The following is a 16,194-nucleotide window of genomic DNA, read 5'->3' on the forward strand; positions in this document are numbered from 1 at the left end:
CGGGTCCTGGAAATGGACAGGGTTTGCGCCCCTGGTGGCGGAAATGACGTTGGTGGGGCGTGTCCGGTCCTGCACAATGGGCCATGGAGTTCCCGTTCGATGTGGATGCGCTGTTCCCGGAGCGGATCACCGTGCTGGACCAGCACCTGCGGCCTCCGGCCCGCCGACCCGGAACCACAACGCCGGCCCGGTGACATTTCAAACCCGCCCCGTAGCCCTTCTGTCCCGGTTCCTCGCCAAATCTGGTTAAGGCACCACGCCCCCTTCTCACTGACTACTGGCCATTCTTGCGTTCACAGCCTGGTTTTTGGTGGCCTTTGACCCTGGATCTAGCTGGGTTAATCGGCCTGCATCCTTAACCTTTTATCCCTTGGCCCAATGTGACCTCGACTAGAGACTGTGGGTGACCCGCCTTTCCTAGTGCCCCACAGTAATCTTAACATGGGAGCTGTGAAACAGAAGTTTGGGGTCTGGAGGGGTGAGGTGGGAGATGAAGAGTTCCAAGCAAAGGCAGAGACCCCATGGAAGAGCCTGGGTGGGAGCAAGCAGGCTGCCAGGAGTAACTCCTGGGGTGCTGTAACCCCAGCAAGTGTCTGACTGACCCCTCTCTCTGCAGTGTGGATCTGCAGCAGCAAATCATGACTATTGTAGATGAACTGGGAAAGGCCTCTGCCAAGGTACGGGGCACCTCGGACCAGCAAAGGTAAACTGGGTGGCAGATAGGGCCGGTACAAAGTCTGTCTTCATTTCTGCAGGCCCAGCACCTCCCCGCACCCATCACCAGTGCTTGTAGGATGCAGAGTAACCGCCATGTTGTTTATATACTAAAGGACACTTCAGCCCGATCGTGAGTTCTGTTCTTCCATCCGAATCAAACCCTTACTTATCCTTAGCTGTCCTCCTTTCTTTTACTATCTCTCCCAGACAGTTGCTACTGGTTCATGATTTTCCCCACCCCACAGGGCAGGGAAAGGAGCCATTATTGGTTTCCTCAAAGTTGGATACAAGAAGCTCTTTGTACTGGTGAGTGTTGCTGCAGACTGGGCGTTTGTAAGCTTTGGTGCCGGAGAAGAAATGTGGAGGAGGATGGGGTGGGGTGGGTAACAAAGATGCCTGGCGCCTAAAAAGTTGTGTTGTTCTCGACCTTGTAGGATGACCGTGAAGCTCACAATGAGGTAGAACCACTTTGCATTCTGGACTTTTACATCCACGAGTCGGTGCAGCGGCATGGCCACGGGCGAGAACTCTTTCAGTATATGTTACAGGTACCACCCTGTCTTTATGGGTTAGTCAAAGCGGATCTAAAAGGTTCCTCACCCTGGGACTCCCAGAGGCTCTGCTGCCTGCCCCATAGTGATCCATTTTCTTCATGTTCCCTTGCGAGGCTCCCAGTTTCCTGCTAGCATGCTCCCCCACCACCCCCTGCCCCCAAGTCTCCCATTTCCTACAGAAAGAGCGAGTTGAACCACACCAGCTGGCCATTGATCGACCGTCACCAAAGCTGCTGAAGTTCCTGAACAAGCACTACAACCTGGAGACCACAGTCCCGCAGGTTAGAGGCTCTGCACAGAGGCAGCACCTCATCTCCCCGAGCAATCCCATTAGATTGACTGATCCTGTGGTTGTGCTAGGGATCAGAGCTAGGGCCTTGAGCATGCTATACATGTGCTCTGCCATTGAATTACATCTCTACTCCCCTTTTTAAAAAATTTACATTTATTTTCTTACTGTGCATTCTAGTTCATGTGTGGAGATGAAAGATGTGAGAATCAGTTTGGACCTTCTACCACATGGGTTCTGAGAATTGAACTCAGGGTCAGCAAGTGCCTGTACCCTTGAGACATCTGACCAGTCCTACCTTGGGTTGTTTTGTTGTTGTTTTAGACATTACATTTTATGTGTATGAATGTTTCACCCACGTGTGTATATGTGCACCATGTTCATGCCTGTACAAACAGGTTAGAAGAGGGTGTGAGACCACTGGAACTGGAGTTACAGATGGTTGTGAGCCACCATGTGCTGGGGATTGAACCTCAGTCCTTTGCAAGAGCAGCATGCACTCTAAACTGCTGAGCCAGCTCTTCAGCCTCTAATTTCTTTTAATATTTTCAAATAAAGTCTCACTGGGTCACTCTGGTTGTCCTGGAACTTGTAGCCCAGGCTGGCCTGAAGCACACAGAGATCCCCCTGCCTCTGCCTCCAGAGTGCTGGGATTAGAGGGATGTGCCACCACCTTAGCTGCTTTCTTTTTTTTTTTGAGAACTTCCTACATGAGCTCTGTGTCTACAGCACTGCTGCCCCTCCAACTTCTCCCATGTTCCCTTCTCCCAAATGATCTCTTCTTTATTAGTTACATGTACATATATATGTACATAGATGTGCATATATATAAAATCTACTGAGTCCTTTTAGCTTTGCTTATATGTACATGTGTCCAGGGTGCCACCTTTTTTTTTTTTTTTTTGAAACGGTCTAAGGCTGGCCTTGAACTCATGGTAATTCTCTTCTACTTCCTGACTTATGGGATGACAGGTACCTTGATGACCAGCTGTTTTGTTTTTGAAGGAGACTTGCTGTATAGCCTTCCCACCTCAAACGGATGATCCTCCTGCCTCAGCTTCCCAAGAGCTAGCATTATGTCAGTGTCTAGTGTGATTTATTTTACAACTAAATCTTTTTCTTCTTACACTATTACATGTTCTAGAAACGTTCATCCTGTCTTCTTTTCTTTTTTGTTTTTTGTTTTGTTTTTTGTTGGTTGTTTGTTTGAGCTGGGGTCTCACTGTGTAGCTCTGGCTGTCCTAGAACTCACTATGTAAACCAGGCTGGCTTCAAACTCATAGCAATCCACCTGCCTCTGCTCAGAGTGCTGGGATTAAAGGCATGTACCACTATGCGCTGCTTTTTTGTTGTTTTGAGAGACTTATTTTTGAGAGAGTCTCGTGGTGCGGTGTTGGCTAGCCTGGAACTCACAGAGATCCGCCTACCTCTGCCTGCACCACGGTCAGTCTTAGGGGATTTCTGCTGGCCTGTTTTTAGACAGGATCTCATTCTGTAACTGAAACTGACCTGAAACTCCCAGTGTAGCCCAGGATGGCTTTACACTCACAGTAATCCTGCCTCAGACTCCTAACTGCCAGATTACCATGCCCACTTGTTATTTTTATTCTTTTCTAAAAATTATCCATTCTTTGTTTATATGTATGTGTATGTGAGTGTGCCTACATGAGAATATGTGTACAGTGAGTAAGTACCATGGAGGCCAGAGGTGTGAGAACCTAACCTGGGTCCTCTGCAAGAGGAGTAAGGGTTCTTAGCCTCTGAGCCACATCATAGCCTGTTGTCCTTTATCGGGGTTCTTCCTTTCTTTCTGTTGTTGGTTTTTTGAGACAGGGTCTCTCTGTGTAGCTTTGACTGTCCTGGAGCTGTCTATGTAAGTCATGCTGGCTGTGAACCATAAAGATCATCCTGCCTCTACTTCCAGAGTTCTCCACCACACCTGGACATAGGTTGTTTACTGTACTTCATTTTCCTCCCCAAACATAAGCAGCTCATTTCCACCTTGTTCTCACTCCACCTTGTTCTCACACAGGGTGTTTCTCATTGGTCAACATTTATGGAAGATCCAGAATAATAGACATCTCAGTCCTCAGGGGGCTTGGTGGATCATGGGAGGGTGACTTTGTTTGTGAGTGTAGAGACACATTGCTAATACATTCAACAAACATTTACTGTGTGTCTGATACTGTTGTGGGCACTAGGAATACGTAACCAAACCAAAGAATCTGCTTTCTAAATGTGGAACCAGACAAACATAATGTATTCTAGGGCCAGGCAAGGTAGTGCATCCCTTTAGTCCCAGCACTGGGGAGGCAGAGGCAGGCAGGTCTCTAAATTCAAGGCCAGCCTGATCTGAATGTTGAGTTCCAGGACTTCCTAGAGAGACCCTGTTTAAACAACAACAAAACCAAAAGCGTTCTTTTCTGTAGTTCAGGGTGTTCTGAGAAAATGAAACCAGTGTTGGTGGGGGAGGGGCTTCACAGGTGCGAGTGAGATATTGGAGGAAGCTGCCACTGAGAAGCTAGTCCATTTGTGCAACAGCATGAAGCAAGTGTGTGGCGGCGCAGTGTCCAGAGTGAGGTGATGGCCAGTGAAAAGGTTATGCAGTGAGACCGGCCCAGCTCAGTGTGACAGAAGGAATGCAGGAGGTAGAGCCGAAGGAAAGGAGGGGAGCCCACTGAGGGCCACACAAGTCACTGTAAAGGCTTTGGTTTTTAACTGAGTGAAAAACACAATCACAGCTGGGAGGTGGTGGCACACGCCTTTAGTCCCAGCACCCAGGAGGCAGCGGCAGGAGGATCTCTGTGAGTTTGAGGGTTTCCTGGTCTACAGAGTGAATTCAAGGCTGGAGGGAGGTACAGAGTGAGAACACCTTAAAAAAAAAGAACAGTGGAAGGGGGCACATTCTTCACATCGGACACTTGCTGCTTACTGTGGACAAGTGGAGCAGTTAGCTTGTAAGTAATGCCAACAGATGTTTTGTAAAATATTAGTATTAGCAGGTGTCATGTGAGCTCTCTGTTTAAGATTTATATGTATGTTTGAGTACTGCATGTTTGTATGTGTGCCATGTGCATGCAGTATCTGCAGAGGTGGGAATAGGGAGTTGGATCCCCTGGAATTACAGGTGGTTGTGAGCTGCCATGTGGATGCTGGAAATGGAAGGGACCCAGAAGAGCAGTATCTCCCAGCCCCTTGATTTACTTTGCATCTGTGCTATGATAATAACTCTGCTTGTGGATATTCATTTTTCCAAGCACCATTTGTTAAAGAAACATTTGTTCAATTTCTGTTGAATGATCTTGGCACCTTTGTTGAAAATCAGTTGATCTTGGACACATAAGTTTATCTCTGGACCTTTGATTCAGTTCTGTTGATTGACATCTGTCCTAGGCCACTTTCACACTGTATATTCATGTGTTTTTAGCTCTTGGATCCTTCTGTCATACTGCTTTGATTTCTGTGGTTCAATAGTAAGTTCTGAAAACAGAAAGTGTTAGGCTTCGGTTTTGTCCTCTTGACTGTAGACCAGCTGGCCACCTTTCCCTCTGCTGGGAGAAAAGCCATGTGACACCACTGCCTGGCTAGATTTATTTTATTATTTTATATGTATGAATATTTTGCCTGCATGAATATATGTGCAGTATGGGTGTGCCTAGTACCCATGGAGGAGGTCAGAAAGGGTTTTGGATCCCCTGGGACTGGAGTTACAGATAGTTGTAAGCTGCCATGTTGGATGCTGGGAAATAAGTCTTCTGCAAGAGCAGCCAGTGTTCTTAAGCACTGAACCATCTCTCTAGCCCCTAGTTTTCGTTTCTTGGGGCAGGGTCTCTTGTAGCCCAGGCTGGCCTCCAGCTCTCTGTCTAGCTGAGGATAACCTTGAACTCGGTCCTCCTACCTTTCTTTTCCAAGTACTAGGGTGACAGGCATGTGGCACTGTACCTAATATATGTGGTACATCCATGCCCACCCGTGTGGTCTTTCTGGCAAGGGTTCTGTATCCACTGTGTGCTGAGATTGAGTGGACAGTGTGCCTCGTTTACTTCTTCTTCCAGGTGAACAACTTTGTGATCTTTGAAGGCTTCTTTGCCCATCAGCATCGTAAGTTTCCTTACCTTGTGTTGGTCTAGTAGTTGGGAAGAGGGAAGGAAAGAGGTGGGCTCTTGGTCCCACTGGCCCCCACTGAGGGCCACCACCTCTTCCTTCCTCACAGGGCCCCCAACTCCCTCTCTGAGGGCAACTCGACACTCTCGTGCTTCGGAGGTCGATCCCACGCCTGCTGGTAAATCCTGCATGGACTGGGTGGAATTAAAGGGCCATGACGTCTGGTTTCTCCAGAGGTTCTGAAGTGTGCAGTGCTAGCTGCTGGCACTTTAGAACACCCAAAAGCCACCCACATACCCAGCAGTCTCTTCTGTTTGCCGTGCCCTGCTGGGAGCTAGTGCATTGTATAACGGGGAAGAACTAGGATCCTGCTAATGCTGAAGCACATGCTTTAACCACACTGTTCACAGCCGAGGTGTCCTGCCCTCAGCAAGGGTTCTCTTTAAGCCCCTTCAGAGCTTGGCTGGCCACCGATGTCAGCACGGCCTCTTGACTAGGTCAGCTCCCTCAAAACAGGCCAAAATCATATTACTCTATAAATTCTGCAGGCTCTGTCAGCCAGGGAGCGACAGGCAAGTGAGCCCAGCAGTCCTTTGATTTCTATTCATGGCATAGTGATGTGAACAGTCCAAAGTTTAATGCTCTCAATTTATAACATTTTTACCTGGCATGGTGACATATGCCTTTGATCCCAGCATTCAGGAGGCCAAGGCAGCTAGTGCTATATGAGTTTGGAGCTAGCCTAGTCTACATGGCAAGGTCTAGGCTAGCCAGAGCTACATATGAGATCCTGCCTTAAAAGAAAAATATTTTTTCAAAAATAATTAAACCTGGCTGGGCATGGTGGCGCATGCCTTTAATCCCAGCACTCGAGAGACAGAGGCAGGTGGATCTCTGTGAGTTTGAGGCCAGCCTGGACTACAGAGTGAGTTCCAGGAAAGGCGCAAAGCTACATAGAGAAACCCTGTCTCGAAAAACCAAAAAAAAAAAAGAAGAGCTCATTGCTCTTTATTAGTGTCAGCCCCCAGGCTCCCAGAGGCCCAAAATGTCCATGACCTGTGGTGGTTTCGGAGGCTACTGTCCAGCAGGCAGTGAGGTCATGCTACCATCTGGGATGGATGCAGGTCCACAGAGGGCTGATTGGGGTCTCCATCCTTGTTTGTGAAGCAGAACCTAAGAAAGGGAGGTAACCCACCCTTGCCATACAGTAATTTCCACTTGCTGAAACCCTTTTGCAGATGCCCACAATTTTTTCTCTTTTTTGGGGGGGATGAAGGGGTTGAGACAGGATCTCTCTGTGTTACTCTGACTGTCTTGGAACTTGTTATGTAGACCAGGGTGGTCTTGAACTCAAAGCTTGTCCTGCCTCTGCCTCCAGAGTTCTTGGATTAAAAGCATGCACCACCATGCCTGGCTCCTTGTTTGAGACAGGGTCTCACTCTGTAACTCTGGCTGTCCTGAAACTTGACATGTCTGTCAGACCTGCCTCTACCTTTCCAGTGCAGGGACTAAAGGCATGTGCCACCACATTCTGTTATTATTATCTTAAAACCTAATAAAACCTCAGTCTTTCCATACTTTTTTGTACAGGAAGGAGAGGTTCTGTACCTCCTCTCTACTCCCCTCCCCAGAACAATTCCCAATTAACCAAGGGCTTTGTCCATCTCATCTAGAGGGACCCAGGGTCCTCACTGGCCCAGCTGGGACTATTCCACTGCCCCAGAACCCCAGGGGGGCCTGACAACACCCATGGACAGTAAGAGCTCGCCTCCCCTTGGCCATCCTTTCCTGTATTTCCCAGGCCCCGGTCTCCCCTGGATCTTTCTCCTCAACTCTGTGTTTGGCCTACTCCTTCTGGCTCTCCAGAAAGTGCTCCAGCATTCCTCCCCCAAACTCCCTTTGGTGTGCTGGCTTTGCCAGGCACGGCTTCTGGCTTCTATACTGGCATTCCCAGGAGCTGTGGTGTCAGGGAGCAGAAGTTTGGGACTGTGGGGAAGTGGCAGGGAGGGGGGGTGGAAGGTGCATCTCCTAAAACTTCCTGTGTCCCTGTTACCACCAGCTCCAGCACGGAAGCTGCCACCAAAAAGGGCAGAGGGAGACATCAAGCCATACTCCTCCAGTGACAGAGAATGTAAGGGGGTTGGGGACGGTGGCGGGGGGGGGGGGGGGGGGTGGGGGGGGGGGGAGGATTTAGGGGAGGGTAGCTGGGCTGAGGACTCAGAAGAGGGTGGCCAAGCCTGGAGAACCAGATCAGGGGAGGCTGGCTAGGCATAAGGACCTGGGGAAGAATGGTTAAAGGAAGGTAGCCAGGTGACAGTAATAAAAGGCTACAACTGCTTTTTCTGCCTAACCTTGATCATTGTGACTCTGCTCTCCCTCTCCTCCCAGTCCTGAAGGTGGCTGTGGAGCCTCCTTGGCCCCTGAACAGGGCCCCCCGCCGTGCCACCCCTCCGGCTCACCCACCCCCACGCTCTAGCAGCCTGGGAAGCTCTCCAGATCGGGGTCCCCTCCGACCCTTTGTGCCAGAGCAAGAACTGCTCCGCTCCCTGCGTCTCTGCCCCCCACACCCCACTGCCCGTCTTCTGCTGGCCTCTGACCCTGGGGGCAGCCCAGCCCAGCGCAGACGCACCAGGTAATAGGGCTTGCAAATTTGGGAGCCTCGGGATGTCTAGACGTTAGGAATGGTGAAGGATGAGGGGAATCCCCCAGAAATGTGAAACAGTGAAATCTTCACCAAAAACACAAATTTCTGCAGCATTGGTCTGGAAAAAGAGTGAAGGTTCTGAGGTGCTTTGTACAGAGCCATGGACCAGAGTTAATGAGGTCATTAAAAGAGTAGGAAGACAGAATCCATTGGGTGGGGGCTTTGAGCCTTTCAAAACTGGGGGAATCTTGGTTTAACATTTGCCAGGGATAGGCATGTGTCTTACAGATTGGGAACCATTGGGTTCCAAGGCCAAGGGCCTCCGTGCCAAGAGCTTTATGTCTCCTCTTAGCTTCTTCTTCACCTCTGACATCTCTGTTTTTCTCTCTCCCTGCCTTCCCTCTCCCCTCCTCCTGTCCATAACATCCCTCCACAGCTCCCTTCCCCGCTCTGAAGAGAGTCGATACTGACAGCTACCCCTTGCCCTCCTCCTTCCCAACCCACAACTCACTCTTCCATCAAGATGTTTTCTTCCCCTTTCTTGAACAGCTGGGTTGCCAGGGTTCTAAATAGCCTAACACTTTGTAGCTTTTCTTACCACAGAAGACACCCCACACTCCCAACATGTGCTCTGAATACTCTCCCATAGACAGCCCATTCTGTTCCTAGAACTCTTGGGCTAAATGGCTCCTACTGACTCCCTAGAGAAGCACATTCTCTGCTTATGGTCAGACTCCAGACCATCAGAGAAGGTCCAAGGGCCCCTTCCACCAGGGAAACCTTTAAGGAGTATCCTGTCAAAGGAGAACTCCCTCCACAGTGCCCACTGGTAGCTCTGATCCTGCATCCTGCTGCCAAACAAGCCTGTCCCTTAGTCTGCTGATGCCAGCCTGTGAGCAAGCTCTGCTTCAGAGCAGTCCAGGCTGGTGAGACAAGGACTCCTTGGCTTCCCAGCAGGGTCCTCCCAACATTGCCAAAATCGTACTTTCCGATGTGTAGATGTGTCAGATGTTGCTTTCCTCAGATGATCTGAGTCTCTCTTGGCAGTAGAGACAGTAGATCCCAGCAAACGCCCCAGGACCACGTAGCTGTGTCTCTGAAGATAAGCCTGGTCCATTAGTTCCTGGACGCCCCCTAACCTCCCTGCCTCCCCATAAATAGACTTGTGAGATTGTCTTGAGATGACTCCTTTCCCTCCATAGGAAGATTCTCCTTCCCTGCCTCCATGCCCCCGCCCCCGCACGTGTGGTAGATCAGGTGCCCCACTGTGTTCAAGTCCTCGGGAGCAGGACCTCCCTTCCTCCCTCCTTCCTCCTCCCTCAGTGTTGTCTCAATAAAGTGTGGATTCTTCTGTGTTTTCTAAATTGACATTTTCAATGAAAAACAGTGTAAGGTGTCAGCTTCATTTGTGCGTCAATGTTTTCCTGGGGTCTCCTCTCCTCTCCATTCTGAGATCTGCAGCAGAGCTGAGTCCCCCGCCCCCCTTTTGAGGGTCTGCCCCTGCCCATCTCTATTGCTGATTCTATCAGCAATAGTTGCAGTAACTCTGTGGACCTCTCTATCCACTTGGGAGCTAACTTTAGGTCCCTCCCCCAGTGACTTCTGCCTCCTTCCCCTGGCCAGCCCTGGATAACGTGTTAAGATTTGCTGGGATCTTGGGATTCATTAACCTCAGGACTGTTTCATGTCTGCCCCACTAATCCCTCGGTGCTCTCTCAAGACAAGTCCTACCTACTAACCATCCCCACAGGGTACCAGGCATGATGGCACATGCCTTTAATCCCAGCTCTTAGGAGGCAGGTAGATCTTGATAAGAGTTTGAATCAAGCCTGATCTACATAGCATGTTCCAGTCCAGCCAAGCTACATAGTGAAACCCTGCTTCAATAATGATAATGATGATGATAATAGTAATAATAGTCCAACAGAGTCTGTCATCCTCCCGAAAAGACAGCCCTTTCCTCCTAAATTTGGCCTTGCTACTCTGGTCTGAGATCTTATACTTAAGGTAACTATGTTTTCAAACATCAGGGCACATGGTCCAACAACCCCTTTTTTGCATGCACGAGTGTTTTTTGAGACAGGGTTACTCTGTGTAGCTTTGTGCCTTTCCTGGAACTCGCTCTGTAGCCCAGGCTGGCCTTGAACTCACAGAGATCCACCTGCCTCTGCCTCCCAAGTGCTGGGATTAAAGGCTTGCACCACCACCGCCGCCGGGCTGTGTGAGTGTTTTTATGACATAACTGGATCACATCACACACCACCCTGTTGGGATAAAGCAACACGGCAGGGATACTTTAAAAATCTTGAGGTATAAAATAAGCCCTCCCCTACCTTTGCTGGGGAGAGCTTAGACAGGAACCCTTGGGTGACAGCGGCCCTCTGTCCTTGTTCCTCCTCTTTCCTCTGACCCCTCCATGCCATCTTTCATCCTGAGCCTCTTCCCATCATCTCCCATTTCTTCTACAGGGTGACTCCCCCGGGGCTGGCAGCCCAAAGCTGCCACTACAGCCGCCATGGGGGAATCAGTGCCTCATCCCCGGGCACAGGTAAGTGGTCACTCCTCCTTATTCTCCAATCAAGGGCCACACACACTACTGCAGTCTCCCCAGATGCCTGGTATTTCCACAGGCAACCAAGAACGGAAGCAGGGGGAACAGGAAGCAGAGGATAGGTGAGGTCTGCGCCTCCCCTAACAGCCGCCTGCACCTCTGACACTAACATTACTCTCACATGCTTCCTGCTAACACAAGCCTTCTTCCTCGTGGGTTGAGCTCTGGTGCCTCCCTCTGCCCCGCTCTGCTGGCTGAAGTTTGTACAGTGTTAACTGTCCCGGCCTTATACCCCAGCAGGTGTTCTCTTCATTGAAATGGCACCCTAGGGCCTTGAAGAATCTCTAATAGTAATTCCTGTTAGCAGCTCTAACCTGCTCTCTGTCTCCCTGCCCACCAGGTTGTCCAGTGAGGATCAGGTCTTGTTAGCCCTTGGGTCTGGGGAGGAACCTACGAGTACAGTTGCTCCAACGGTACAGAATCCATCAGCTCAGTCCTGGTCGGTGGGTGGGGACGTAATCAACGCCAGGTTCATCCGAAACCTGCAGGAACGCCGCAGCACCCGGCCTTGGTGACCACAGCCCCCTCGCACTCTTTCCAAGTCCGTATTACTTCTCCTTCACTACAGGACACGGCCAAAGCTCAGCCCTCATAATGGATGCATTCATTCATTCATTCAACAGGCCTATCAAGCTTCAGATCGTTTGTATCTTATTTTTAACGAGAGCAATAAAAGTATTTATTTTTTATCACTATAGTCATTGAAAAAAAGTGACTTGTCATTACTTAATTCACCCACCCCCATGCTCATTAAACCACATTCAGCGCTACCATTTCAAGACTTTGCTAGGCCTGATCAGAGGCGGCGCGGGCGCTCCTCGGCCCGCCAAGCGCAGGCGCACACCCGCGCAGCGGCCCTGCGGCGGCGGCGGCGGCGGGCCCACACTGCGCAGGCGCACGGTGTCTCCGTTTCCCTCCCTCGGCCCCGGCCCCCCTCCCTCCTCTCCCTTCACGAAGCCGGCCCCGGGGCGCGCTGCCCAGTGAGGAGACGGGACGCGGGAGGCGCCCTCTCACCCCAAGAACACCATGTACCGCCCGAGCCGGGGGGCCGCCCGGCGCCTCAGACCCTGCCTGCGCGCCTACCAGGCTCGACCCCAGGTGAGGCGGCGGCGGCGGCGGCGGCCGGCGGGGGGCGGGCGGAGACCCTCCTCGGAGCGGGCGAGGGGCGGGGCGGCGCAGGCGCAGTGGCCCCCGCAGCCCCTTCCCATCCCGGCGCGGCGCGCGTTAGGGGGCGCGGGTTTGGCGTAGGCTGGCGGGGCTCGGGGCACCGGCGTCCCCGGTGAGGTGCAGCTGCGCACCCCAGCCTCCGCCGTTACCTGCGCCCGGAGGTGATTTGAAGGGCAGGGCGGGGAGGCCGGAACTGCGGGCCTGCGCTGCACCTGCAGAGCGCTCCAGGCTGCAAGGCTGCCCGTGGACCGGTCCGGGCTCCGGGGTGCGGGCCGCCGCACTGCCACGCCCCCGGCGGGAAGGCTCCTGGAGGCCAAGGCCAGGCACCCGGGTCCCCCGGCCCTGGGAGCCAAGGGACTTGGAATCAGCCCTGACCCAGGGTGACCTGCCCTCCTTGCAGTAACTTAGTGGCCGGAGGAGTTCACGCTTCAGCAGTCGGCCGGGGTTATGTCGTTCAGTGGGGCCCAGAATGATAATAGTTTCCATTTATGTGCTACTTTATGGATGCTGACGTTTAATCTACATTCATCACCCTGTATAGCCCTCATTATAAGTCCCTGAGGCCTAACTCTTATCCATTTCCAGGAAACTGAGGCGTAGGGAAAAAGTCCTGAGGTTCCGATAGAGTCGGAACTCAAAATTCATACCTTTCACCTGGATGTCCTTTGCCCTGCACAACTCTGTTTCAGAATCATTAACATGTTATAGGTCACATCACTTCATCCATCATATAGTAAACCGGTCTTCAATTGTTCATAAAACATGTTCTTACAATTCTTGGAGTCAGAGATGTAAAACTGGCTCCACATCGTGAGGGGCTGTAAATGTAAAGGTGCTTTTTCTAAAGTTGGGGAAGGTGTCACTGGTACTGTTCTCCCCTGACACCCTTTCCTCGTGTCTGGAGACAGTGGTGACTCCATCCCTCCTTCCTCTGGTTCTCTCTTCTGCCAGAGGAGCAGGCAGGATTTGAACCTTGTTAACAGCCCAGCTGGGATGAAGCATTAGACAGCTGATTTTTTGTTTTGTTTTTGAAACTAGGTCTCACTGTGTAGTCCTGGCTGGCCTGGAACTCAGTGGGCAGGCCTACCTCTCTCTGCCTCCCTAGTACCACCATGCCTAGCTTGGACATCTGACTTTTTTCTTTCTGTTCTCTTTCTCTAGGACCAGCTTTCTCCTCGGACTCTGCCGTTCCCACCCACCTGGCCCCACTCCACTCCACCCACTTCTCCATCATTTCCTCTTCTCTGGTCTCTCACACCCCCACATCCTCCTCCTCCTCAGGCTCTCCCACCACCTGTCTCTCAGGTCCAGGCTCTCAACTCATTGTGGGTAGCTCTTCCTCTAGGAAAGCGGGAGGAGGGACCCGGACCTGAGCTGCACAATGGTTGTCTGGATGGGCTTAGGAGCCTTTTTGAGGGGCCCCCTTGCCCCTATCCTGGGGCTTTGATACCTTTCCAAGCTCCTGGAGCTTCCCACCCTTCCCCTGCCACCCCATCAAGAGATCAGAGTATGGAGGAGCACCTGGCTGTCATGTATGAGAGACTGAGGCAGGAGGTAAGCATGTGTAGTTGGGAAGACTATGGAGACAAGCTAGTCAACTGAATTCTTGGCAGCATGAGGCAGGCCTAGAGCTGTGCTGTGAAGTGTCTCCCTAGGGAATGGATGTCCCTCTGAATGAAGGACAGTTAAATTGGAGATGACCTTTTAGTTGTGGGTGGGAGTAGAAATTAGACGACCCTAAAAATAGATAACGGAGAAATAAGCCAAACCGGTGACAGGAGGTTGAGGGAAGAGGATTCTGAGTTCAAGGCCAGATTGGGCTACACACCTTGTCTCAAAAATAAAGTACATATATCCTGAAACGGGGTCTTTTCTTCCCACTGAGTTGATGCCATCTTCTACCCAGCTTCCTACCCTCTTCCTTCGCTCCCATGACTACACTCTGTATTCAATGGATGTGGAATTCATCAATGAGATCCTGAACATCCGTACCAAGTGAGAGGTGGGGCGAGGGAGGGAGAGGAGGACCCAGTGCTGAGCCTTGTCTCAGAGGTTCTAGGCTGCCTCTTGCGACCATTCCCTGCTCCTTCAACAGAAGCCAGCTTGGCTTTCTAGTCCTGATGTCCCCTCCCTTTGATTCTCACAGGGGCCGGACATGGTACGTTATGTCCCTGACCCTTTGCCGCTTCCTGGCTTGGAACTATTTTGCACAGTTTCAGTTGGAGGTTCTACAGCTGACCCGCCACCCTGAGAACTGGACCCTGCAAGCCCGCTGGCGTCTAGTAGGTCTGCCCATACACATGCTCTTCCTGCGTTTCTACAGGCGTGATAAAGAGGAGCTTTACCGGTAAGAGGGCCAGGAACGACAATGGCTTCCCTAATATTGCTGCTGTCTTGGAAGTTGGTCATCTTGTCTCCCAGCAGCCCTTGACTTACCCTGATTTGGCTATAGATTTCCTGAGGGTAGAGATTTTATTTTATTGGGTTTTTTTGTTGTTATTTCTGTTTTTGTTTTCTGAGACAAGGCTTCCCTATACAACAATCCTGGCTGTCCTGGAACTCGCTCATGTGGACCAGGCTGGCCTTGAACTCAGAGATCTGCCTGCCTCTGCCTCCCAAGTGCTGGGATTAAAGGCATATCCACCGCCCAGCTTAGTTTATTTTTTTTAATTTTTAAAAAATTTTATTTCTTTGTGTTTGTGTGCATGTGGTAGTTAGTACACATCGTAGCATGTAAGTGAAGGTTCAGAAGACAGTGTGTGAGAATCAGATCTCTCCTGTAGAAGGAGAGGCAGAGGCAATTGGATCTCTGTGAGTTCGAGGCCATCCTGGTCTACAAAGCAAGTTCCAGGACAGCCAGAGCTGTTACACAGAGAGGCTCTATCTCAAAAAACAAAACAAAACAAAACAAAAAACAAAAAAATACCTGCCCAGCCATGGTAACAAACACCTTTAATCCCAGCACTAGGGAGGTAGAGACAAGTGGATCTCTGAGTTTGAGGCCAGCCTGGTCTCCAAAGCGAGTTCCAGGACAGACTGTCTTGAAAGAAGAAAAAAAAAAAAATCCCCAAATTTCAGTTTTCCTCCTATGCTACTTGGACCTGACAAGTGATAAGTACTTAGTTACTGAGCAAAATATTCCTGCTTCCTGGAGGACCAGGAATTAAATGCCAAATGAATAAAAATACTGCACCCTAAATTTAGTTTTACAACCCTAGGTGAAGTACATGGTTAAGTTTCTGGCTGGTACATTCCCCCAAATTATTAGGCTTGGCCTCTACCACTGTACTTCAGCTTTTAAATGAATGATTTCTGGGCCAGCGAGATGTTTCAGTGGTAAGTAAAGGTGCTTGCCTCCAGGCCTGACAACCGTAGTTCAATGCCTGGTAACCACACGATGGGAGGAGAGGACCAGCTCCCCGACTGTCTTCTGCTGTGGCACATGCACTCACCCACCCACCCACACTAAAACAACTAGTGGTCCACCGACTTTTCAGCACAGTAGAATGATCTCAGGTCTTCTGTAGAAGGCACTCTGATTTAACTGCTCCGAGTCCAACCTGAGCACTAGGAGTCTTGAGTTCCTAGGTGGCTGGGCACAGTGGTGAGTCTCTGATCCCTGGGATGCCTCACCTCCCTCATAAGCTTCTCCCCTCTCCAGGACCTTCGATGCCTATTCCACCTTCTACCTGAATTCCAGTGGCCTCATTTGTCGCCATCACCTGGACAAGGTGAGTGTTGGGTCTGGGTGGGGTGGGGTGAAGGGTAGAACGTGTCTTTTGCTCCCCTGCCTCCATTAACTTGTCTCTGCAGCTGACGCCTTCACACTCACCTTCGACGCCTGTGAAAAAGCTGCTAGTGGGAGCTCTGGTGGCCCTGGGGCTGTCAGAACCAGAGCCCAGCTTACACGTGTGTTCCAAGGCCTGATCCACACTTCGGTGAAGGCATCACTGAAGACTTTGCTACGCACAAGAGGAGGTGAAGGTGGACAAGGATGTCCAGAGCCGGCCACCTCCCCTCCACTCTCCTTCCTTCTTCCCATCTCATGCTGTGTAAAGCTGCTGTGTAATTTAATTTGTAAATAATAAAGTTTAAGCAACAAGGAGGC

At 50.9% G+C, this 16,194-nt stretch overlaps 2 protein-coding genes across 3 annotated transcripts; both read left to right on the forward strand.

The window, feature by feature from the left end:
• Nucleotides 1-60: 60 nt before the first annotated feature.
• Atat1 (alpha tubulin acetyltransferase 1) lies at nt 61-11,611 on the forward strand. 2 transcript variants are annotated; one of them, XM_059282011.1, is made up of 13 exons: nt 61-190; nt 617-677; nt 756-847; nt 963-1,023; nt 1,152-1,265; nt 1,451-1,552; nt 5,616-5,661; nt 5,774-5,842; nt 7,724-7,795; nt 8,053-8,296; nt 10,777-10,856; nt 10,939-10,981; nt 11,260-11,611. In XM_059282011.1, exons 1-13 carry the CDS (start codon nt 84-86, stop codon nt 11,432-11,434), a joined length of 1,266 nt encoding a protein of 421 aa, XP_059137994.1. In that variant the 5' UTR covers nt 61-83; the 3' UTR covers nt 11,435-11,611. The 2 variants fall into 2 exon arrangements, with proteins under 2 accessions (XP_059137994.1, XP_059137995.1); XM_059282012.1 differs by lacking the exons at nt 10,777-10,856; nt 10,939-10,981; nt 11,260-11,611 and adding an exon at nt 8,745-10,379.
• Nucleotides 11,612-11,804: 193 nt separating this feature from the next.
• C16_21H6orf136 (chromosome 16_21 C6orf136 homolog) lies at nt 11,805-16,191 on the forward strand. Its single transcript, XM_059281592.1, has 6 exons — nt 11,805-12,017; nt 13,248-13,640; nt 13,993-14,081; nt 14,233-14,433; nt 15,748-15,817; nt 15,900-16,191. Exons 1-6 carry the CDS (start codon nt 11,946-11,948, stop codon nt 16,011-16,013), a joined length of 939 nt encoding a protein of 312 aa, XP_059137575.1. The 5' UTR covers nt 11,805-11,945; the 3' UTR covers nt 16,014-16,191.
• The last annotated feature ends 3 nt before the right edge of the window (nt 16,192-16,194 follow it).

This window comes from Peromyscus eremicus, chromosome 16_21 (assembly GCF_949786415.1).
Source record: "Peromyscus eremicus chromosome 16_21, PerEre_H2_v1, whole genome shotgun sequence".
Lineage (NCBI taxonomy): Eukaryota > Metazoa > Chordata > Mammalia > Rodentia > Cricetidae > Peromyscus > Peromyscus eremicus.

Bases quoted from the DNA above. Each gene is read 5' to 3' on its own strand.
- Atat1 (XM_059282011.1), top strand. From the start codon at position 84: ATGGAGTTCCCGTTCGATGTGGATGCGCTGTTCCCGGAGCGGATCACC. The intron at 1,553-5,615 runs GTTAGAGGCTCT...TTCTTCTTCCAG, and splicing joins TGGAGACCACAGTCCCGCAG to GTGAACAACTTTGTGATCTT. The intron at 8,297-10,776 runs GTAATAGGGCTT...TTTCTTCTACAG, and splicing joins GCCCAGCGCAGACGCACCAG to GGTGACTCCCCCGGGGCTGG.
- C16_21H6orf136 (XM_059281592.1), top strand. From the start codon at position 11,946: ATGTACCGCCCGAGCCGGGGGGCCGCCCGGCGCCTCAGACCCTGCCTG. The intron at 14,082-14,232 runs GTGAGAGGTGGG...TGATTCTCACAG, and splicing joins ATCCTGAACATCCGTACCAA to GGGCCGGACATGGTACGTTA. The intron at 15,818-15,899 runs GTGAGTGTTGGG...TTGTCTCTGCAG, and splicing joins GTCGCCATCACCTGGACAAG to CTGACGCCTTCACACTCACC.